The sequence below is a fragment of the Nomascus leucogenys genome, chromosome 18 (genome assembly GCF_006542625.1).
Source record: "Nomascus leucogenys isolate Asia chromosome 18, Asia_NLE_v1, whole genome shotgun sequence".
Taxonomy (NCBI): Eukaryota; Metazoa; Chordata; class Mammalia; order Primates; family Hylobatidae; genus Nomascus; species Nomascus leucogenys.
In genome coordinates, this window is record NC_044398.1 from 39,038,899 (window position 1) to 39,063,656 (window position 24,758).

At 42.2% G+C, this 24,758-nt stretch overlaps 1 protein-coding gene across 4 annotated transcripts in view; it reads right to left on the minus strand.

The window, feature by feature from the left end:
- The window catches only part of PARG (poly(ADP-ribose) glycohydrolase), a 136,203-nt gene that overhangs the window by 49,630 nt on the left and 61,815 nt on the right, over window positions 1-24,758 (minus strand). For all 4 annotated transcript variants that reach the window (XR_001114968.2, XM_030798265.1, XM_003278183.4 and 1 more), the window contains 3 exons: window positions 22,818-22,975; window positions 11,568-11,647; window positions 7,155-7,215 (listed from right to left, as the gene is read on the minus strand). Coding sequence is in view for 3 of the 4 variants with exons in the window: in XM_030798265.1 (XP_030654125.1) it covers window positions 7,155-7,215; window positions 11,568-11,647; window positions 22,818-22,975 (299 nt within the window). In the remaining variant the exon portion in view is untranslated. The remainder of the gene's footprint in view (window positions 1-7,154; window positions 7,216-11,567; window positions 11,648-22,817; window positions 22,976-24,758) is intronic.

Consider the following 24,758-nt stretch of genomic DNA (forward strand, 5'->3'; position numbering starts at 1 on the left):
TAGAAAACATTTGGCAATAAATCATATATGATTCTCTTAAGGCTTCCATTTTCTATTTTCATTGTTTGATAACCGTGTGTGTGTGTGTGTGTGTGTGTGTGTGTGTGTGTGTGTGTGTGTGTGTGTGTGTCTTGATGAAAATACATGCCACAGAAATTCTGAACAATGGTATTTTTCTATTAATAAGATTAACAGATAAACCTAGTACCTGTAATTTAGAAGGCATAATTATTTTCTTTCCCTTTCAACCATGGTCACTGAGGTATTTACTTGACTTATGTTATATTAACAACAAATTCCATTGTATTAATAGTATTTGTTAACATTATTTTCCTTATTAGATATTTTTCCCCTGATCACTTACTGAATAAAAAATACAAATGAATGAAACAGAGGAGATCCAAAGTTTTAACTCACGTAAGAGTACCAATAATCTTTTTTGGGAGGGAGGAGATGATTATATTTTTTAGAAAATAGTCCAGGAGGTTAGCTGGAAAAGTACTGAGAATTGTTTGATTCCTTCCTGGTTTCAATGAGTTTAAATACATTTCTGGCAAAACTCCAGCCCAGCAGGCTGATAGCTTTAACTCAGAAGGTAATTCTGCACAGGTTCTGTCTAAGAGCCTTATTTGTATTAACTCATTTAATCCTCTCAACAACCCTATTACTATCTCCTTTTATAGATGGGGAAACAAAGCACAGAACATCTAAGTAAGCTAACCAAGACTAGTAAAATAAAGCAGCAGAGATGTGAAACTAGGTAGACTCACTCAGTGGTCCAGGCTCTGAATCAGTATGCTACACTTTTAGAAAAATTACTTTCCCGGTCTCTTGTAGAAAACAGTATCGTAAGTTTGATTTTTTTTTTTTAACTTCCTTTTTTTGGTCCTACTTTCCTAGCCATTTTATTCAGAGGAAGACCCCTGTAAGCATACTACTAAAAAGATAAAGAAGCATAATCTAAAAATCTCTGGGCTGTCAGTCAGGGCTTCAGAACGGGAATTCCATCTGTTGTCAACTATTCTCCATGACTGAAGCTAGAAACTTTATAGTGTAGCTCTTAATAAAATTATGAAATTGCTAGAAACTTTTTCTTGGTTTTGTTTTGTTTTGAAGCATTTTCTAACTTCCCAATAGGTCATCCTCTACACCCCTGCCCCAGGAGTCAAAGACATAGATGATTCTGGCTCTCTGTCATTAAGCCCGGCTAAAATATTTGCTGATAATCAAAGGGTTAACTATAACATGCCAGAAACATGGAATTCAGGAAAGCCTCTAAGCTCCTGGACCCATTTAGCCCCTTACTCTTGGGAACACCAACAATCCTTATCTTTTCTTCATTATCCCTCTTTAAGTGAATGCATGTTTCTGGTTCTGTGGAGTCTGGGAGACTGATTTTAATTATATTCTCCAACTCACATATGAAGCAACTAAAACAAAAAAGAGATCAATGAAATAAAAATAAGTCAAATTCTGCCTATCAAAATTAAGGGGACAATCTTGGTCTCACTTAGAGGCAAAGTTACTGTGTCTCATTGACACAGCAGCCTTGCCAGTCTCTGCATTTTGACCTGTCCCTTCTCTCCCACATGGTGGTATACAAATGGGTGTTCTTTCACATTAGTGCCAAATGAATATCAGATGCAAAGTAGAGATCCTGGATGACTTAAAAATAAGCCCTCAGATTGACCTATAAAATCTACACCAAAGTAACAGGAACAAAACATCTGCATTCCTATTAGAGATTAATAGAAGAGTGAAGAAAAACAATCCCCTGCACCATAGAGATGACATAGCAGAATGGCACTTTTAATTCCAGGCACCATATTTTAAGAGGGCCCAATGAATGGGGGTATGTTAAGGGCAGAGATAAAGGGTTTAGAATCCATATTACATGTGAAATAGAAGAAATGAATCAGTTTAGTATGAACTTGTATGCACTGTTAGAGAGGGAAGTAGGTCAAGAAGCCATTAAGATACATGAAGGAGGGTCAAATGTTAAAGAAAACTAGAAATTCAGATTTATTTATGTAGCTCCAGAAGGAAGAACCAGGAATGGTGGAGAATGAATGTAGAAAACATTTTTAGTGAATGAAAGCATGAGATGATAACACAAGCAGCCACCAATGGAACAAACTGATGTGAAACAGCAGATTTGCCATCACTGAAGCTATCCAGTCTCCATCTGTTGCAGGTATTACAGAGCTGATCAAGAGTTTTGGTAGGTGGCCGTCTGGGAAGTGAGGAGCGCCTCTGCCCGGCCACCCACCGTCTGGGAAATGAGGAGCGCCTCTGCCTGGCCGCCCCGTCTGGGAAGAAGTGAGGAGCGCCTCTGCCCGGCCGCCCCGTCTGGGAAGTGAGGAGCGCCTCTGCCCGGCCGCCCCATCTGGGAAGTGAGGAGCGCCTCTGCCCGGCCGCCCCGTCCAGGAAGAAGTGAGGAGCACCTCTGCCCGGCTGCCCCATCCGGGAAGAAGGGAGGAGCCCCTCTGCCCAGCCGCCCCGTCCGGGAAGAAGTGAGGGGCCCCTCTGCCCGGCCGCCCCGTCTGGGAAGTGAGGAGCGCCTCTGCCCAGGCACCCATCGTCTGGGAAGTGAGGAGCGCCTCTGCCCGGCCACCCCGTCTGGGAAGAAGTGAGGAGCGCCTCTGCCCGGCCGCCCTGTCTGGGAAGAAGTGAGGAGCGCCTCTGCCCGGCTGCCCCATCTGGGAAGTGAGGAGCGCCTCTGCCCGGGCGCCCCGTCCGGGAAGAAGTGAGGAGCGCCACTGCCCGGCTGCCCCATCTGGGAAGTGAGGAGCGCCTCTGCCCGGGCGCCCCGTCCGGGAAGAAGTGAGGAGCGCCTCTGCCCGGCCGCCCCGTCCGGGAAGAAGTGAGGAGCACCTCTGCCCGGCCGCCCAGTCTGGGAAGAGGTGAGGGGTACCTCTGCCCGGCCGCCCCGTCTGGGAAGTGAGGAGCACCTCTGCCCGGCCACCCATTGTCTGGGAAGTGAGGAGCGCCTCTGCCCGGCCGCCCCGCCTGGGAAGTGAGGAGCGCCTCTGCCCGGCCATCCATCGTCTAGGAAGTGAGGAGCGCCTCTGCCCGGCCGCCCCGTCTGGGAAGTGAGGAGCGCCTCTGCCTGGCCACCTATCGTCTGGGAGATGAGGAGCGCCTCTGCCCGGCCGCCCCGTCCGGGAAGAAGTGAGGAGCGCCTCTGCCCGGCCGCCCCGTCCGGGAAGAAGTGAGGAGCGCCTCTGCCCGGCCGCCCCGTCCGGGAAGAAGTGAGGAGCGCCTCTGCCCGGCCGCCCCGTCCGGGAAGAAGTGAGGAGCGCCTCTGCCCGGCCGCCCCGTCTGGGAAGTGAGGAGCGCCTCTGCCCGGCCGTCCCGTCTGGGAAGTGAGGAGCGCCTCTGCCCGGCCACCCACCATCTGGGAAGTGAGGAGCGCCTCTGCCCGGCCACCCACCGTCTGGGAAGTGAGGAGCGCCTCTGCCCGGCCACCCCGTCTGGGAAGTGAGGAGCGCCTCTGCCCGGCCGCCCCGTCTTGGAAGTGAGGAGCGCCTCTGCCCGGCCGCCCCGTCTGGGAAGTGAGGAGAGCCACTGCCCGGCCACCCATCGTCTGGGAAGTGAGGAGCGCCTCTGCCCGGCCACCCATCGTCTGGGAAGTGAGGAGAGCCTCTGCCCGGCCGCCCCGTCTGGGAAGTGAGGAGCGCCTCTGCCCGGCCACCCACCGTCTGGGAAGTGAGGAGCGCCTCTGCCCGGCCACCCACCGTCTGGGAAGTGAGGAGCGCCTCTGCCCGGCCACCCACCGTCTGGGAAGTGAGGAGCGCCTCTGCCCGGCCAACCACCGTCTGGGAAGTGAGGAGCGCCTCTGCCCGGCCACCCCGTCTGGGAAGTGAGGAGCGCCTCTGCCCGGCCACCCCGTCTGTGAAATGAGGAGCGCCTCTGCCCGGCCACCTATCGTCTGGGAGATGAGGAGCGCCTCTGCCCGGCCGCCCCGTCCGGGAAGAAGTGAGGAGCGCCTCTGCCCGGCCGCCCCGTCTGGGAAGTGAGGAGCGCCTCTGCCCGGCCGCCCCGTCCGGGAAGAAGTGAGGAGCGCCTCTGCCCGGCCGCCCCGTCCGGGAAGAAGTGAGGAGCGCCTCTGCCCGGCCGCCCCATCCGGGAAGAAGTGAGGAGCGCCTCTGCCCGGCCGCCCCGTCCGGGAAGAAGTGAGGAGCGCCTCTGCCCGGCCGCCCTGTCTGGGAAGTGAGGAGCGCCTCTGCCCGGCCGCCCCGTCCGGGAAGAAGTGAGGAGCGCGTCTGCCCGGCCGCCCCATCCGGGAAGAAGTGAGGAGCGCCTCTGCCCGGCCGCCCCGTCTGGGAAGTGAGGAGTGCCTCTGCCCGGCTGCCCCGTCTGGGAAGTGAGGAGCGCCTCTGCCCGGCCGTCCCGTCTGGGAAGTGAGGAGCGCCTCTGCCCGGCCGCCCCGTCTGGGAAGTGAGGAGCGCCTCTGCCCGGCCACCCACCCTCTGGGAAGAGAGGAGCGCCTCTGCCCGGCCACCCACCGTCTGGGAAGTGAGGAGCGCCTCTGCCCGGCCACCCACCGTCTGGGAAGTGAGGAGCGCCTCTGCCCGGCCACCCACCGTCTGGGAAGTGAGGAGCGCCTCTGCCCGGCCACCCACCGTCTGGGAAGTGAGGAGCGCCTCTGCCCGGCCACCCCATCTGGGAAGTGAGGAGTGCCTCTGCCCGGCCACCTATCGTCTGGGAGATGAGGAGCGCCTCTGCCCGGCCGCCCCGTCCGGGAAGAAGTGAGGAGCGCCTCTGCCCGGCCGCCCCGTCTGGGAAGTGAGGAGCGCCTCTGCCCGGCCGCCCCGTCCGGGAAGAAGTGAGGAGCGCCTCTGCCCGGCCGCCCCATCCGGGAAGAAGTGAGGAGCGCCTCTGCCCGGCCGCCCCGTCCGGGAAGAAGTGAGGAGCGCCTCTGCCCGGCCGCCCCGTCCGGGAAGAAGTGAGGAGCGCCTCTGCCCGGCCGCCCCGTCTAGGAAGTGAGGAGCGCCTCTGCCCGGCCGCCCCGTCCGGGAAGAAGTGAGGAGCGCCTCTGCCCTGCCGCCCCGTCTGGGAAGTGAGGAGCGCCTCGGCCCGGCCGCCCCGTCTGGGAAGTGAGGAGCGCCTCGGCCCGGCCGCCCCGTCTGGGAAGTGAGGAGCGCCTCTGCCCGGCCGCCCCGTCCGGGAAGAAGTGAGGAGCGCCTCTGCCCTGCCGCCCCGTCTGGGAAGTGAGGAGCGCCTCTGCCCGGCCGCCCCGTCTGGGAAGTGAGGAGCACCTCTGCCCGGCCACCCATTGTCTGGGAAGTGAGGGGCGCCTCTGCCCGGCCACCTATCGTCTGGGAAGAAGTGAGGAGCGTCTCTCCCTGGCCGCCCCGTCTGGGAAGTAAGGAGTGCCTCTGCCCGGCCGCCCCGTGTCTGGGAAGAAGTGAGGAGCGCCTCTGCCCGGCCGCCCCGTGTCTGGGAAGAAGTGAGGAGCGCCTCTGCCTGGCCGCTCCGTCTGGGAGGTCTATCATGGAGGCCAGAAGCAATGTGGGGGATGGACGTGGTGGCTCACGCCTGTGGTCCCGGCACTCTGGGGGGCGAGGCGGGTTGATCACTTCGGGCTAGGAGTTCGAGACCAGTCTGGCCAACTTGGCGAAACATGAAAAATACAACAGACAAACCAACCAACCAACTCAGTGACAACAAAACAGGTCTACCCTGGAGTCATACTCTAATTTTTTCTATTTTCCTCCCTTTCTGATCCTTTATCCCACTTTCTTTTTCTTCCTCTTCCTTCTCCCTCTTCTTTGTCAAATAGAGGATTGAGTTATTATCACTGATCCACATAAAGTCCCTCTCTACCTTATTTTAACTCCCACCCCCCATTTCTATTCCCCGACTTCCCATGTGTAACCTTCCTAATATGTTTGATACGCATCTTTTTGTTTGTATGTATTTTTAGAAAATGTTTATTGTTTTTGTGTGCAAAAAAAATTAATAAAAAAAAAAAATTAAAAAAAAAAAAAGAGTTTTGGTAGGTGGCTGGGGTTCCTTTCAGATCTAACATGCCATGATGCCAAAATGCTGTACATGTTCTCATCTTTTTCTGGCTCATTTTTTTTTTCTCTCTTCAGGTTGCTTAACCTTTTATCTACCTCCCTCTATTAATAATCATCTAAACCATGCACTCAGTCTTCTGAAGTAAATTTCTTTATCTTTCACTTCACAAATAAACATTTTTGATGGATGAAAACACCGCAGGAAAGCCACCTAAGTAGATATGACTTCTCAAGTTAACTTTTTTTTTAAGTGATTTCCATTCATCACTAATTCCAAACAAAACAATTACAAACTGTCATATAACAATTACAAACTATCATAAAATTATTAGAAAGTGAAAATGGGAGGCATTGGTTAAATATGTGTTTAGTATGCTTCATCACGTCCTCAAACATATTTAAAAAGTTAATCCACACTTCTTTAAGTGTACTGAGGGACTTGCTTTAGATTAAGAAATATGTTAACTATTTCAGGACCCTTCTTTAAGTGTGTTGGGAGACTTGCTTTAGATTAAGAAATATGTTAACTATTTCAGGACACTAAGGACCTTACAAATCTGAATTAGCTCATATTGGCTGCTATCTCCTCAATATTTTCTGATTAATAAGAAACAAACGGTAAATAGCAACTTCCACAAAATCTACCAGTAGTACACAAGGGCAGCCAAACTTCAAAATTCTTGCCACTCAACAAACTCTAGATGGTTACTATTTACTAAAATGTAAATAATAAAAAGACTTTTCTCAATCTTGTCCTCCAGAAAGAAAAGCCATAAAGTTCAAACACTAACCAAAAAAAAGGGTAAGGAGAAACATTTAAATATTGGTGTTCCTTTTATTAGTGTCTTCACATACAACACTCCTCAATTTTAAATAGGACTTTCTTTCAGAAGACAAAACCAAGACAAAATGGTAGAAATCAAAGAGTTATAGACTTTGATTTAAAAGGCATAACCTTTTCAAAAATGAGAGCTATCAATGGATCATTCATGAGAAGAAATTCCCTGGCACTAGGATAAATAGAGGTTAGAAAACCATCTTTCCAGGTGCTATAAAATAGAATCCTCTCATGGTGCAAGAGTCCTTCTAATTCTAGGGGTCTAGGATTATTTTTATTATTATTGTTACCTTTCCCATTCTGGAAAATCTTCAAGACTCTGTCTTGTAAATGTCACCAACCCAGTAGGTTCTACAGAAGCAATAAAAGAAAAACATACCCAAAATAAGTTTCAATTTTGAAAAAATTATACACACACACTCGGTAAAAGAATAGGTCTAACACTGGCTATAAAACTAACCAGGAAATACAAAGCCTAGCATTGGAAAATGACAGAATATTGATTGAAAATAATATCCTTACAGTAGAAATTCCTTCTATAAAATAATAAGACTTCACTAAACGAAACTATACAAATAACAGCACAGTAGGATTTGAGTGCTGGTACTTTCTGGTAAAGTTTTTGAAGCTGAATACACCTTTTTTTTTGAGACGGAGTCTTGCTCTGTCGCCCAGGCTGGAGTGCAGCGGCGCAATCTCGGCTCACTGCAAGCTCCGCCTCCCGGGTTCACGCCATTCTCCTGCCTCAGCCTCTCCGAGTAGCTGGGACTACAGGCGCCCGCCACCACGCCCGGCTAATTTTTTGTATTTTTAGTAGAGACGGGGTTTCATCGTGGTCTCGATCTCCTGACCTCGTGATCCGCCTGCCTCGGCCTCCCAAAGTGCTGGGATTACAAGCGTGAGCCACCGCGCCCGGCCACACTTTTTTTTTTTTAAAAAAGCATTGAAAAAAAGGATGTATAACTGGTACAGCTAATGCAATAAAGACAAAATTGAATTCAAATTTGTAGACTCCTTTACGAAGAAAGGACTTAACCCTACATTCAAAGACTGGTGAATAAATACACATTTATGTACTATATGGTAAAGTGAAATGCCAGATTTAAAAAGGAAATCATTTGCACATCCTCTGCAGTTAGTACAGCTAAGTCTCGGGCTTAAATAGTGGGCAATCACTCTACATGTTAGCAGCAGTCTTAGCCAGAGGAGAAATTACTGGTTCTAAGAGTTTACAGAACAAAGATGACATACTTTTCAAGGAGCAATAAATTTGGGAGGATCTAAATGAAGTACTATTAATGTAGTCAATAATTTTAGAGGATAAGACCCTTTTCTAGTCAGATTTATTTATTTATTTTTTAAAGCTAGTAGCAAAAGAAACAAATAAATCCGCTGGCCAGAAGTAATTTGTCTGATTCAAATCAAAGAACAAACTAAAAAGGCCATGCCATTTCTGTTTTCTTGAATAGAAAAAAGCTCTTAAGGAAAGAGAGAGATGTCAGTAACGATTAGTGATGACAGTGTATAACCCAGTGAAAGCCTGGCTATCATTTCATTCCTGTGCACAATTCCACATTTCCTTGTTCTCAGTCAAAAGCAGGAACCACTCAAAAACCATATGGAGCAGTTGCAGTGGAAAACAAATTTTGTTAACATGGGTCTTACATCCTTTAGATATCTAACTTTAAGATAAATGGATAACATATTTAAAACTCACAAGTAAGTGGTCAAACAACTCAAACACTAGAGAAGCAATTCCGTGAATAGAAAACATCTCTCTTGTCATTTGGTAACTTAGCAGAGAAGTAAGAACATCAAATGTCCTTCATATATACTAAGAGATGCTAAAAGAAATTCATAAACACTGCTGGCAAAGCAAGGAAAGACAGAAGAACATGGTTCCTTAGATTAACAAAAATGCCTTGAGAGCACGTCTGTTAGCGTTTTTTCATAACAAGGTAATTTTCACCTCAGAATAGGATACTTTGATTAATCAAATACTTCCCATAATAAAATCACAATATATACTACATACAGGTCATAAATTTTCAAAAACCTGATATATAAGACACTTTATCTAAAACTATATAGAAAGTAATTTAATTCGGAAGGCTTTTTAAAATATTTCAGTCTCAAGATCTTCATCAAATATAAAATACACATGTTTAACAACACTGAAAAGTTGGTCCTGATAGAATTCTATTTTATCAATTCTAAAAGGCATGTTTTTTCACATATTACATTTCCGAAACTGGAATACATCTTTTATAATGGAGGTATCTTACCATAGGTCTAGACTAGAGGTGAATTTTCCCAGAGAAGATGTGCATCTGCTTCTGCTGTCGTCTGGGAACACTATCAGCCCGATACCATCTGAATTAATCCTTTATGGCAGGCCTTTGTGGACCACACTGGTGGTAAGGCTGCACACCCAAAGCTTAGGGCTTGTGGTTCAAATTCTCAGAGAAATGTTTTTTTCCTTTCTCTATTTAGTGTCAAGGTTGAGACTTACGTTTCTTTATGGTCCCTTTTCTGGATGGTCAAGTTAATTTCTCATTTATCCTTAGGTGTACCAGCCTTGTGGGTCACGTCTCCTACTAAACTCCCTGTCCTGAGTATTTTTTCCTTCTTAGAGGTATATAATATAAATAGCATTTTTTAAAAATAATCTATGACATCTCGGATTCGATGAAATATGGTACCTTAAATAAGCTTCTGAAGTCTATTGAGTAGGCTCCAGCACTTCTACACAACCACTCGTTATACTGCAACCTCTTTTATTCTCTTTAGTATTTCCTCTTTAAACCGTTAGCTTTACATACTGAAGACCAAGAGCAATGTTGTACTGTATTTCTACAAAGAACTTAACATGTACAGTGAAAAAGTCAGAAAATAAAATGTTTAGTTATAATTTATTTCTTTAAATTCCCAATACTTATAATGGCATATACATTTCCAGTTGAAAAAACAAATTTTAAGCTTTTTCCTCCAAGTATCTGAAATCCTAAAATTTAGAAAGCCAAGTTAGTTTTTAGAGAAGACATACATGACTTGACTCCCAGGACAAAAAAGTAAACTCTGTACTACTTAGTTATAATAATTCTACTTAAAACGGCAACTCAAAGTATTGTAAAAACAAAACAAAACAAAAACCAATAGTAATAATTCTAATTAGACCTACAATAGCCAAAAAAAAAAAGCAGTCTTTTTTTTTTTTTTTTTTTTTTAGACAAAGTCTTGGTCTGTCGCCCAGGCTAGAGTGCAGTGGCACAATCTCAGCTCACTGCAACCTCCACCTCCCGGGTTCAAGTGATTCTTGTGCCTCAACCTCCCGAGTAGCTGGGATTACAGGCTCCCGCCACCGCGCCTGGCGAATTTTTGTATTTTTTAGTAGAGACGGGGTTTCACCATCTTGGCCAGGCTGGTCTGGAAATCCTGACCTCGTGATCCACCCGCCTTGGCCTCCCAAAGTGCTGGGATTACAGGCGTGAGCCACCGTGCCTGGCCTTACGTAGTCATCTTTTTAACAAATCATTACAAATTCTAATTTGATTTTGTGTCTCATAGGTCCAAATGATTCTGCATTTTAATATTTCATTCAGTACAGGGCACAAAACTGAAATTCAATAAGCTATGAGATAAATAATTCCATATCAGAGAAGCATGTAATTTTCCCTTAAATATCAAAATCCTGATAATTGATTTCATTCTAAAAATTTAACAATGTCCAATAGCAATACATTCAAGGGGGAAGATGCTAAGTACACTGTAATGCAGGAGTAAAAGAAGGATATGAGAAAAATGACCTTAAAATGATTCAATGACATATTTTAAGACAATCCTATGACCCAGAACTGAAAAAAAGCCATTTCACTTGACCAGGTTGACCTTACCTACTTAGCACAAAGAAACTTCTGAGGTGTTCTGGTTTACATCCACTTGTAGGAAAGGCTACCCATTGATAATAGCTTACATTTATTAAGCATGTATCTTCTTGTTTAATATCTATAACTACCCTGTAAGGTAATGGCCATTATTATATTATTTTATAGATGATAAAACTGAAGCTTAGAGGTGTCAAGAAACTTGACTGTGGTCATTCAGCTTCTGAGATAAGAGTGGCAATACCAATCTATTATCAGCTGGTCATTACCAGTATTTGTTGGACATTTACTATTACTGTCTCAGCTGCTATCAGGTTTTGGGGAAGCAAGAATGTTAAGGTTCAACAGAGGAAGACAGAGATATAAAACTCAGTACAAAACAGTTTTATAAGAACTCCACAAAGGGCTTAGGGGGGCACAAAAGAGAGGAATGGGTAGAAAAGCAATGCATTAGTTGACTTATGCAAATAAACTAGTGAATACTTCTTTATATAAAGAGCATCCAAAATTTATTTCCTGGTCAATATACTTTCTCTGGTTTTTATTCATGAAAATCTTTTGATGTACATTACAGATTTCAGAGAATATGGGTCCGATTTCAGAGTATGTAAACCCCGCCCCCCTGCATTTATAGCACACGTTTATGCTTATACACAACATAAGCATAAAATCTAGGTTATATTGTCGCATCATTACTAGTGTTTCAATGTGGTTGGGACAGGAATGTTTACGTTAAACACAAAATGTTCCTCACATGTCACTTGACTTGAACTGTTCCCATCAGCAAGAAAAATTACAGTAAGAATGAAAGGAATTTACTTTTCTCTGTGACTCTTCTAAAGTAGCAGAAGAGCGTTTTAAGTTTCTCCGGTTTCCTTGATGAACGTCCCTCAAACAATCTAAAAGAGATAAAAAATAAAAGAGAGTGGAAGATGAGTTAAAATGCCTTAATGATTCACAAAACTACATCCATATTGCTACCAAGTGATAAAAAGAAATAATTATTCCAGAAGACAATTCTGTAATGGTAAGAACTGGAAAATTGGTTTAGATTCAAATGGCATCTGGAGAGAACTGAAACCAACTAGAACCAGACTTCTTCAAAGCTGTTCAAATCAGACAGTATTTGCTACCAACCACATTTCTCCAACCTATCTTCCACCACAGAGAAGGCACCATCTAGCCCTCCCAGTCAATTGGGGTCAGTCAGTCAGTGCACAGCTACTTTCTCAATGGCTAATAACATTTATAATTCATAATGTTACTAGGTAGTTTGATAAGTAACAAAAACAGTATCTGAAAAAAATCCTTATCTGAGTGTTTGTGAGGAAATGAGAGTGGACGCGAATGGGGGAAGGGACATAGGCAGATATAACAAGATATCAGGGCTCAACAATCCTTGCTAATTAAACAACTAGATTCTTTTATGGACTGAATGTTGTGTCCTCTCAAAATTTATATGTTGAATCCTTAATCCCTAATATAGCTAAATTTGGAGATAGGGCCTGTGAGGAGGTAGTAACAGTTAAATGAGGTCATAGGGGTGGGACTCTAATCTGATAGAACTGGCGTCATTTTAAGAAGACAAGGTGAGACTATAGTACTCTCCCTCTGCCATGTGAGGACAAGATGCCAGCCAACCTATAAGCCAGGAAGAAAGCCCTCATCAGGAACCGAAGCAGCAGCACCCTGATCTGCAGCTTCCAGCCTCCAGAACCATGAGAAAATAAATTTTTGTTGCTTAAGCCACCCAGTTCTATGGTATTTTATTATGGCAGCCCAAGCTGACTAATAGAGATCCTTTGCATGGTAACCAAAACAGTGCCTACCCTGTGTCATCTAGTTTTCAGCAACCCGGACTTGGATTACTTAATTCAGTTTTCTTTGAAATGATGTGGCATTGTTATTGGTAACATATAATTCAGTTTATTCTGATGAAAGAAAAGCAGAGCTTTAAAAGCATTATGACCTGAGTAAGTAGTTCACTAAAAGATTTCTAACACAAAAGCATGCTTTTGAGCATAAGATCTAGCTTTCTAAAGGCATTTAAAAATTATAAAGACTCAGTGGTTATGAATGATGAGGTACTCTTCATCTGCCTCTAGTCATGTGCTCTGACTTTAAAACCAGAGACCCTTCAAGTAAAGTCCACGTTAATAAGTGCTGAAATGGGTAATTATTTTTCATGATTACAACAGCAAGCTTATGTAACTACGCTGAGATGGAAAAGTTAATTCCATGAGAAAATCCTATTGAGTGACTGAAATAAATTAGGAAAAGGAAAGGAAATGCAGATTTCAAATGGTTCCGTTTTCAATGATCTGAAATCTGTATTCAGGGTCAATTTCTGGAAAAACAATTTATATGAATTTATTTCCTAAAAAGAATACTAATGTAGGCTAGTATTTTAACCAAATCTAAAATCAGATCTCTTTTTAAAAACAGTTTAAGACAGCCTGTGTGATAATTTTTATTTAAAGAACCTATCTTTCTAAAATATTTAATACACATACTCTTATAATCGAGTTGCCAGCTGAAAGAAAGGCTCTTTGAGGCTGCAGGTTTCAGCGTGGCTTCTTCTAGAATAGAGTTTATTTAAGTCAAAATGAAGAAGCCACATGGCAATTTAATTAAACATCCTGTATCAATAAATATGATTTACTAAATGAATACCTTAGGCTCCACTGCAAAATCTCTTTCTAGGCTCACTATGTACTAGAGGAAAGCAATATGAATACAAAAGTAGCCACCACCTTTTCCTAGAGATGAACTGATGAACTATACAATTCAATTGAAGGATAAAAGTTCTTCTTCAACAGAACGATTGCATAGTGAGGAGAAAATGGCTGTTGCTCTTAAGAAATAATTCTCTAAAACATAGAAAAAGTGTCCCCAGCTTCCATATGTGGTCATCTGTGTATAAAATCACATAAAAGGTCACATACTTCACAACAATGATGACAAATTATTAATTTTAGGAGCCTTGTGAGACTGCAGATTTATTATCCTGGCAAGACAGACTTTCCTGGAAGATTTTATGGCTGTTATTATCACCCACTACAAATGAACACCATGAACACCACTGTTTATTTTGCAGGTACAAATCTTTTTTTTTTTTTTTTTTTTTGAGACGGAGTCTCGCTCTGTCACCCAGGCTGGAGTGCAGTGGCGCAATCTCGGCTCACTGCAAGCTCCACCTCCTGGGTTCACGCCATTCTCCTGCCTCAGCCTCTCCGAGTAGCTGGGACTACAGGTGCCCGCCACCACGCCCGGCTCATTTTTTTTTTTGTATTTTTAGTAGAGACAGGGTTTCACCGTGGTCTCGATCTCCTGACCTCGTGATCCGCCCACCTCAGCCTCCCAAAGTGCTGGGATTACAAGCGTGAGCCACCGCGGCCAGCTGGTACAAATCTTAAAGTTACAAATCAAGCAGAATCTCAATGTACTCTGTTTATTCATTGCTTGAATCCTAACTTCAAATCACTGTGTAACCAAATACACTTTCCCATCTTCCTGACAGAGCAGGGGGAAGAGGGGAAGTGTGGTGGTGGGTGTGGGGGGTAAGAAGTGGAGATAAAGTCAGAGGAGATGAAGCAGGTTTAAAATCCTTGTGACAATTCTCAGACTTGGCTGTTGTGAAATTTTAAAGTTGTGTGCACAGCCACTCAAAATGAATTATCCTGATATGGAAGCAAGTAAAAATAACATAAATAGACAGGCAAACAGTATGAACAAAAGTCATCCCAGGAGGGATATACAATCTGAGGGACAGCTTTTGGGAATGAGGAGGAAAACAAAAGGACTGAGGCTGGAGCCCAAGAAAGGGGTGAAGGGGGAGAAGAAAGATGGGGCAGGGAAGATAGAAGAGAAAGGCTGATAGAAATGGGGTTAGAGAAAGAGAGCATGAGAGACAGACACACAGAGAGAAAGACATATACAAACAGGCTCAGAGAAAAGTGAGACCTTCTCATAATCATTAAGCATCATTCCCCCCGCCCCCCCACTTTTTTTGTAAACTTCCCAACACTTCTCTTTTTTAATTTAGATTTTTCAAGTCCTGGGTATGTACATTTGAAGGCATATTTTAAGTCAGCAGTGTGCACACAAACCAGGCCACAATAACTCCTCTGCATGTAGGGAGGAATTTGGGCATTTAATTGAAAGATAATTATAGATTATTAAAGAAATCAAACAGAAAAAGCCAGTCAGGAAACCTTACTTTGTTCTAAACAAAACTGTATTTTCAAAGACAGACATCAGTCAAAGGTCAGACACTTATTAGCTGGCGTTTTTCTTTGCATACTTATAAGGAGAAACAGAGTTGAATAAAGTCTTTCCCTGAATGGAATACTGATAACATTACTGGAATTTTATTCTAGGTATATCCATCCCCACCACCACCATGACCCACTATGCCATTTCAAGTTAAGTAATAATCCCATTAGTATACAGTAAATCAAACTCAAAGCACTATAATCTCCATTTTAAAATACAAGCAAGTGACAATCCGGAACCCAGCCAGAAAGTTATTCCTGGTTCTTCCGTGAGGCACTCTGCCATATGGCCCCAGCAGCATTTTCAATCCAGGGAAGAGGCAGATGTAAAAACCTCCTGGGCTGACCACTGCTGAGACCCACAATTTATCTCTGACCATCTAGTTTCCATGCAAACTCAGAAGCATCGATGCTAATCACATTGGAAGCCCTTATATGAATGTTTAGGACCTGAAAGGCAAGCAGGGAAAAAGGTCAGGGGTATTTACCATAACTAAGCAGGGCTGAAAGAACGCAGCAATAAATAAAAAAGGGAAGACTTATTCAATTTATTGATGTCAGCCTCCCACCACATACTCTTACCATTTTTCTTATCCAACTAGCTAGCCATACCTCTCTTTTGAGATTAAATACACTCTCACACACACAACTCCCCACTGCTAGAAACTATAATCATAAGTAGAATCTATGCATAAAAGGAAATAACACAATAAAATGCTACATAATCAGCTTAACAAATGGCTCATCAGATTAAGTACTGGATCTTTAAGAAGCCACATAAAAGTGGGGGGACTTTCGGTTGTTTGGCATTTCTGGAGCACTCAGCATTTTGCTCATGACAGTCTTTGAGATATAATAAAAGAACACTGAGTTTGAGCAGAAGACAGTGATCACGTTCCAGTTGTGCTAACAATTCATTTACTCTCCCTGAACCTTATCAGTAGAGAGGCTTCCCTATCTAGAAAATTCCATAGACAGAATCAAAGCAAGCCATCAAAAGACAGTATCAATGGTGATGTACAGTTGTTGTTCTTATTATTTGCTAGCTTAGGCTCATTAAAACACACACCATCTCACAGTGAAAGGCAAGTGCAGACATCCTGGCTGCTTAGGATTCTCTACAACATTGTGGAGACTAACACTGGGTTACCTGCCTTAATTCATTTTTCATGTTCTGGTATTCAAAAGAACATCCATCACCTAGGAAAACAAGAATATGCCTGATTTCAAATCGTCAATGGAACTACTTAAACTCTTATTTAGTGAGAATGCTATTTGCTGCAAGCTTAAATCCGTCATGGTCACTCTGGACTTACGAATGGCTTTAATTCATTTAATAGATCAATAATTATTTCTAAAAATAGTTCTAATTTTTGACTAGCCATGAGCTAAGAATTATTAATTCAGTTCATTCAAAGGGAGACTGTGTAGCAGAATGGTTAAGGGACACAGCTTCTCAAAGGAGACTACATCCTGCGTTTGAATTCCAAGTCTACTAGTTACTGTGTTAACCTGGTGAAGTAACCTCCCCTCTCTAAGCTTCCATCTCATTTGAAAAATGAGTGTAACAACAATTCCTAATCAATATCTAATTCAGATGGTTAATGTGACAAGTAAATGAATTTCAGATAATGCTGAGTAAGCTAAGGTACTTGCTAAAATAAGGCACATAATGCCCAGGCAAAAAAAAATCAACATTTATTTACATAAAGCAGTTGCATTGTTCTAATTAATATTCCCTTCATTTAAAAAAATGGCTCAGGCTTGATTCCCATCAAGCCCAACATGCTGACTTTCAGTGCTAACCAGCTCAGTCTTCAGGATAAATGACCATGTACAATGAAAAAGATAAACCTGCCATCGTCAAGAAGCCCCAGACTTCCCCACTCAGAAGTTTGGCTGAAAAACAAAGGTCTTTTAAAATTAAAATATATGTTAAAATTGGCCAGATGCGGTGGCTGACGCCTGTAATCCCAGCACTTTGGGAGGCCAAGGCTGGTGGATCACGAGTTCAGGAGATCGAGGCCATCCTGGCTAACATGGTGAAATCCTGTCTCTACTAAAAATACAAAAAATTAGCCGGGCATGGTGGTGGGTGCCTGTAGTCCCAGCTACTTGGGAGGCTGAGGCAGGAGAATGGCGTGAACCCGGGAGGTGGAGCTTGCAGTGAGCCGAGATGGCACCACTGCACTCTAGCCTGGGCGACAGAGCGAGACTCTATCTCAAAAAAACAAAAACAAACAAACAAACAAAAAAGATATATATATGAATGTAAATTCTGGTAATTGGTTACAGGAAATTGGAAGTCACCAAAGCCAAGCCTTCCCAAGATATCTTGACCTCTGCCTGTTAGCCACCCAGCACCAGTGGGTCTTTGCTCCCCACAGAACTCTGTGGATCCTATTTCTTCCATAAGAAATAAAATGCTATATGCTGAATAAGTAAAATAGGGTGAAGTAGACACAATGACTATGTGTCTATGGAGGAGTAATTGGAAAGAAGCTATTCACACTAGCTTTTTTGGAAAAGCCTCAAAAAATCTGTGAAATTCCACCCTCAAAATCAAATTACAAAAATTGTCCACTGTTATTCACTTTGTGTTCAGCTTGATTTCTGACAACTGACTTGTTCTTCCCTTAACTATTTTTTCTTCTGCACATAAAATATATGGGCTGGGTGCAGTGGCTCACGCCTGTGAAACAGGTTTTTTATATAACTGCAATTGCAGATTCCAATGCTCTCTGTTTTCTCTCAATTCTACCTCAATTACTAACGAAATCAGAAGTAAAAGCTATGTTTGATTATATGTGGCTTAAAAATAAAACATCTCGTAATTCCTAAGATATAATATGAAAAGTAAAAGACAAAAGACTGAGAACAAAGGGTCTAAATTATAGTCTTAGCACTCTGCCACTAACCAGCTCCATTACTCAAAACAAGTCACTTAATTCTCAAATATTTCATCTGTAAAATGTCTTTTCATTCATTCAAGAAGCATTTATTGAAGGCCTACAATGCATGAGACTTTGTGAAAATAACAAAGAAGACAGTTAAGATCCCTGCCCCACTGAAATGATTAAATAAGCAATTATGAAGTAGTCTAGGTAGTACAGTAGGAATAGTAGGGGACAGTAAAGGCACACATCTGGTTGTACAAACCTAAGAAGTACCCTGGATGCCTCTCTCCGCCCATCTACCAATCCTGTCCATCACCATCACTCTGGCTACCCCTTCAAATGTCTCCACACCTCTGTCCCCTCCCCTACACTATCCCAGCTACCATCCTCTTTCCTGGTGCATTGCAGTAGCCTCTCCAATTGGGTAAACTCATGTACTCTGGCCCCTCTCTGCTTGATTCCCACATTACAGCCAAAATAAACTTTTGAAAATGTAAATCTGAACACACGTGCTAGTCTCTCTCTACCCACATATCTAATCCTCTAATGACTTCCTGTTGTTTTCAGATGGCCTAGTGAGGCACAGTATGGTCCAGCCTCCAGCTACTTCTGTAGCCTCTCCCATCTCCATGCTCCTTCTCACTCTCTGTGCTGCAACCACACTGTCTTCTCTCAGTCTCTGGACATGTCAGGTCCTTCTTGCAACTGGGCATGGTGACATGTACCTGTAGTCCTAGTTACTTTGGAGACTGAGGTGGGAGGATCTCTTGAGCCCAGGAATTTGAGACCAGCCTGGGCAACATAATGAGACCCTGTCTCAAAACAACAACAGCAAGAAAAGTTATTTCCTTGAGGAAAGTTTCCTTTATTAAATTATATCTTTCTTTAATAAAACGTCATGGTGCTGTGCACCTCTCCAGAGGTACACACAGGCTAGCATAGGAACCTAGAGTAGCAAACCTATCCTAGCAGAATCTGAGACACCAGAAAAACTGATACATGAACTGAGTATTGAAGGAGGAATAAAAGCCATGTGGAAAAGAGAAGGGCATCCATGACGTGAGGTTTGAAAATGAGATAATAGTACATAACAGTAAGAACTCAGAAACTGGCTTCTCCTTTCTCTGTAACCTCATGGCACTTAATACACTGTGGGGAATATTGCAGTTGCTCATTGTACATTTGAACTAAACACTGACTAAATGCCAGTATCTAAAAACAAACTTACCTACTGTACAAACTTGAAAAATAGATTAAAAATATGCCCCTTGCAACTAATATTTATGTAACCAAGGAGCATATTATATAAAAAAAATACTATCCTGTTTGCTAACACTAGGATTTTAAAGAAATTTTCTTAGATAACATTATTTTTCATTCTTTGCTGCCCCTTCCTTAGTGTTCATAGTGGAGAGTAATCATATATAATAACAAATTATCATCAACATTTTAATGTTTGAAGGTCATAAAAATATAACCCAAGAATTATCACAGTCTAAGAGCAGCTTATATTAAAGTCATCTGCTACACTTTCATCTGCTAAACACACAATAAATGCACTGAAATGTCTAGTTTTTAAATTTTTTAATTAAAAATTTACATTAGGAACTAACCAGCTGAATTCTAGAATTCTTCTCATCTTAAGAGAGAAAAACATTCTCCAATTTTAAAAGGCTAAAAATATGGTCTTTGGGGCTGACACTCTGATATTGGAGAGAATTGTGAATTCATTTCTCTGCTGCCATGTGGAGTTATAAGAAATGCTGCCCACATAAAGTAAGTTGCATTAGAAACAATGACACTCTAGCAGCAATGAGCACACCTATCACCCAGATGTTGGTCTCTAAATACTGTTGTACAATAAAAGAGACCAGGAATCCTTGAGAAAATGGTTGATTCCAAGATTGAGGCATGGAAAATGTAACATGAACCTGGAACAATGTATGATTCCAGAAAGGAAGTTAATGCTCAAAAAAAGGATGGGGCTTATCAAAAGAACATAGGAGTCAACCTAAAGGAGCCCTAATGGCCAAAGCTAGAATAATTAAAGCAGTAAAATAAATAATACTATTTAATTTAAACTGACACAACAAAATAAATATCCATGAGTCCATTCTGATATTTTAAAAATGGGGGAAAAGGGATAGCTCTTCCTTACAATGGAATTTCAATTAGCAAATGTAGAAGAGGGAAGCAGAAAATTCACAACGGGCAAACACTATGGTAATAATCATTGCAGACAAGATGCACCAATGGATGCCAAAATTAGTAGGGATAAATGTGAGGCAAAACAACATTTGCATAGTGTTTTATCTCTTGGAAAATATTTATTAATCACAAAAGGAAATATGGTAACTTCACAGTGGAAAAAGCCAGCAGACACTACCTTTGCCAACTGATCACCAGTAATAAGAAGTATCATGATCCCACTGATACGGTGCACTGAGAAGGACACAGGATCATTTCTGTGGTATTCTGCCAAAAATGCATGACCTCATTCCAATCCTGAAAAAACATCAGCCAAACCCAGACTGAGAATATTCTCCAAAATAACTGTGATGAGTACTCTTCAAAACTGTCAAGATCATGAAAGAAAAGAAAAAACAAGGAAAAAACAAGGAACACATTGGAGGAGACTAGGTAATTAAATGTAACTGGGATGCTGGGTAGGATCCTGGAACAGAAAAAGGATACTAGAAAAACTGGTAGAATCAGACTAGGTGCAGTGGCTCACACCTGTAATCCCAGCACTTTGGGAGCCCGAGGTGGGCGGATCACCTGAGGTCAGGAGTTCGACACCAGCCTGGCCAGCATGGTGAAACCCTGTGTCTACTAAAATTACAAAAAATTAGCTGGGCATGGTGGCGCATGCCTGTAATCCCAGCTACTCGGGAGGCTGAGGCATGAGAATCACTTGAACCTAGGAGGCAGAGGCTGCAGTGAGCCAAGATCTCACCACTGCACTCCAGCCTGGGCGACACAGCGAGACTCTGTCTCAAACAAAAAAAAAGAAAAGAGAAAAAAAGAAAAAAGAAAGAAAAACTGGTAGAATCAAAATAAGGTCTATAGTCAGCCAGGCATGGTGGCTCATACCTATAACCCAGCACTTTGGGAGGCTGAGGCAGGAGGATTGCTTGAGTCCAGTAATTTGAGATCAGCCTGGGCAAAACAGCCAGACCCAATCTCTACAAAAAATTTTTACAAATTACCCAGGCATGATGCTGCATGTCTGTAGTCCCAGCTACTTGGGAGGCTGAGAAAGATTGCTTAAGCCCAGGACTTCAAGGCTGCAGTGAGCTATGATAGTGCTGCTGCACTCTAGCCTGGGCAATAGAGTGAGACACAACCCCTAAAAAGTTTTTAAAAATAAAATAAGGTCTACAGATAATAATATTAAACCAATGTTAACTTAATTTTACTATGGTTACATAAGATGTTAACACAAGGTGAAGCCAGCTAAGTTTTATACAGGAATCCTTGGTACTATTTTTATAACTTTTCTGTAAGTCTAAAATTAGTTCAAAGTAAAATGTTTTTAAAGAAACTGTATTAAAAGGGCAAATTAAAATAAGTGGTACACCCAGCATGGTGGTTCATGCCTGTAATCCCAGCACTTTGGGAGATAGAAGCAGGAAGATCACCTGGGGTCAGGAGTTCGGGACAAGCCTGGCCAACATGGTGAAACCCCGTCTCTACTAAAAATACAAAAATTAGCCGGGCGTGGTGGCACGCACCTGTAATTCCAGCTACTCGGGAGGCTGAGAAAGGAGAATCGCTTGAACCCAGGAAGTAGAGGTTGCAGTTGGCCAAGATTGCACCACTGCACTCCAGCCTGGGCAACAGAGCGAAACTCCGTCTTAAAAAAGTGGTGTTACTGATCATTCTACTTTGGAGACAAAAGCAGTATGGCAAACAAAAGTGGGTTTTGTTTGTGTGTCCGCTCTATGACTTTATCTCCTACTCTGCACACTGCCCCACCCTCAGAGGCAGGCTCTGGGTGACCAGAGGCAGTGAAGGGCATTACACACAGCCTGCTGGGAAAGGGGCACAAATTACAGCAATTTTCTCAAGTCTCACACTGAAATCAGGGAAGAAAACTCATATATTCTATTCATGGGTCCTATAAAGATAATTCTCAAGTGAAGAAAGAAACAGAGGTGGGGATATGGGAGTAGTGAGTAGGAGGGAAGAAAAAACATTAATTTGCCAAGAAGATTCTTTAAAATATTTTTGTTTGTGTAGAAGATAGAGAAAGTAGTCACCTGGGAAAATGGCTGGAATCTAAAACTTTATCAATACCTTCACACTGTATTAATTTAGTCGAGCAGTTTGAACATTCTTTTGTTTTTCTTTTAAAAATATTACACTGATAAATTAACCATGTCTATAAAGGGTCAAAATCACCTTTCACTTTTCATCAAAACAATTACATTTTTCAAGTCTCATAAGACAGCTCATGACTTTATACTCTCATTTTATAAGACCTTCGTAGAAAGGAGGACTTTTCCTCTACCTTTCACAGTATTTCAGCATTAAGGAATATAAGCACAACAAAAGTTCTCGTGAATAATCAAACTGAAGAGGCATGTGGAGTCCAGAGAACTGGGGAATCATCTGAGAGAACAGAAAGAACATGGGCCCTGGAGTAAGACAGGCCTGAAATAAAATCTCAGTTCTGTGACTTACTAGCTCCTGGATCCTAATCAAGTTCTTTTAACCTCAATGAACTTTAATCACCTTGCCTGCAAAATGGTGAAAATGTCACTTAAGTACTGTAAAAATTAAATAAGACAACTGCATATAAAATGCTTGGCCTATGGAATTCATTCAAAAAATATTATTAGTTCCTTCCACCTTTGTCTTTTTCATTGTTAAAGAGGTGTTTTCTGAAAACATACCGATTGAAGTTAATGTCTGGGTAACTAGAATACTCCGATTTCATCTTAGCATTTCGTCGTGGAAATGTGCAGAAGAAAGCATTAGCTAAAAGACTGGCAATCTGTTCCTGCGACATTGTGATGGAATGATTCATCTTCTGTTTCAGGAGTGGTATTGGCTGATAAAAAAAACAAAAAAATACAGACAAGAAGAGCAATAATTAGTTTAGCAATTTCAAAAGCAGAGGCACCAAATTGCATTTGCTAAATTAAGGCAGAAATAATTTCAGGCCATTCTTGAATCCTTAAATCAGCAACATTGTTAAAGTCAAGGGTTGTTTATCAGGGATGATTCAGAAAATGTACTTATTTGACAAACTGCAGATTTCTAATCAATAATAATGATAGTGAAGAGAATATGAAACATTACTTATTAGTGAAAAACAAGATTGCTTCAGCAAGTAAATAAAAACACATTGCCCATGTAATGAAAAATTAAAATAAAAGATGAAACAAAAATATATAACATTGTTTAAGCTAAATTTTGTTCTTATTTATATTAAAAATTATTGGCCAAAATAATCTTTCTTAGTCCTCAATAAAATGATCTAAGATAAGTCTTAACCCTCTTATTCCAAATTACACTTCATACTGACAATTTCTTTATAAGAATCAAATCTAACTTCATTAAAGCTATTAACAGAACATGTAAAAACCACCATACGGACATGTATAAGTTGTAAAAAGATAGACATTTCTTACATAACCAAACATTCCAAGTTAAGGAAGATGTAAGACACTTTTCCTTCAAATCTTTTATGTCTAAAATGTCTTCTAGTTATACCACCAAATTCACTTACCTTTTATTATCAGTATAATCCACACGACCTGAGTATTGTGTTCAGTGGGTTTTATTCTGTTTGTAAACCAAAAATAAAGTTCCAAGCCCCCCCAACCAAGTGAATGAACCCCTCCTCTCGACCAAGGGGATTCCAAAGTTAACCTGAAACACTAGTCCACACCATGATAGGAAGTGTGGGTCTGACATGCCTCATTATATGCTCCTCACTTTAGAATTCAGCACAAGTGACCAGCATTAACATGAAAACAGAGACCTTAAAACTGATGAAACAGATTTTTTTATAATAATAAGACTCAATTCCAGCCTGACTCGAGTATAGCATCACATGACAGCAGACCTTGAAAGAATTGAAGTATTTTACCCCAAAATATATTTCTCTGACACATTTTGAAATAGCCCTGCAAAGCTGTCTGTTGGGAAATTCTGTAGAGAATCCCTATTCCTTTCCAGGTGAGAATTAAGAAAGGGTGTGGTACCTTTTTAGCTCTGATAAAAGCTCTGAAGCCTGCTACAAGGTTTCATCCGCATGATAAAACCTTGGTCTCCACAAACCCTTATCTTAACCCAGATATTCCTTTCTATTGATTCCAGGTCTTTGGATAATAACTCTTCCAACCAACTGCCAATCAGAAAATCTTTGAATCTACCTAAGACCTGTAAGCCCCCTTACATGTATTGACTGATGTCTTATGTCTCCCTAAAATGTGTAAAGCCAAGCCTGACCATCTTGGGCACATGTTCTCAGATCTCCTGGGGCTGTGTTACAGGCCACTGGTTACTCCCATTTGGCTCAAAATAAATCTCTTCAAATATTTTACAGAGTTTGACTCTTTTTGTCAACATATTTTAAATGTTAAACTATGTTTTTAAAGACATGCTGATAAAATCAAAGACCAACTACCAGTTTATCCTTCAGCTGTTAAGTTTCAAAATGCTCCCACAAAATATTTAGAGATGCATTTCCTTCTACCTTTCAGTAAGACCCAGAACTAAGAGTTTTGGGTAACTGCACCCATCTCAAAATGGCATGCCTAGAGCAAACTGTCCTGATCATACCTCAGGAGTCAACACCCAGAATGAACCTGGGGAAAGGGCAGGCA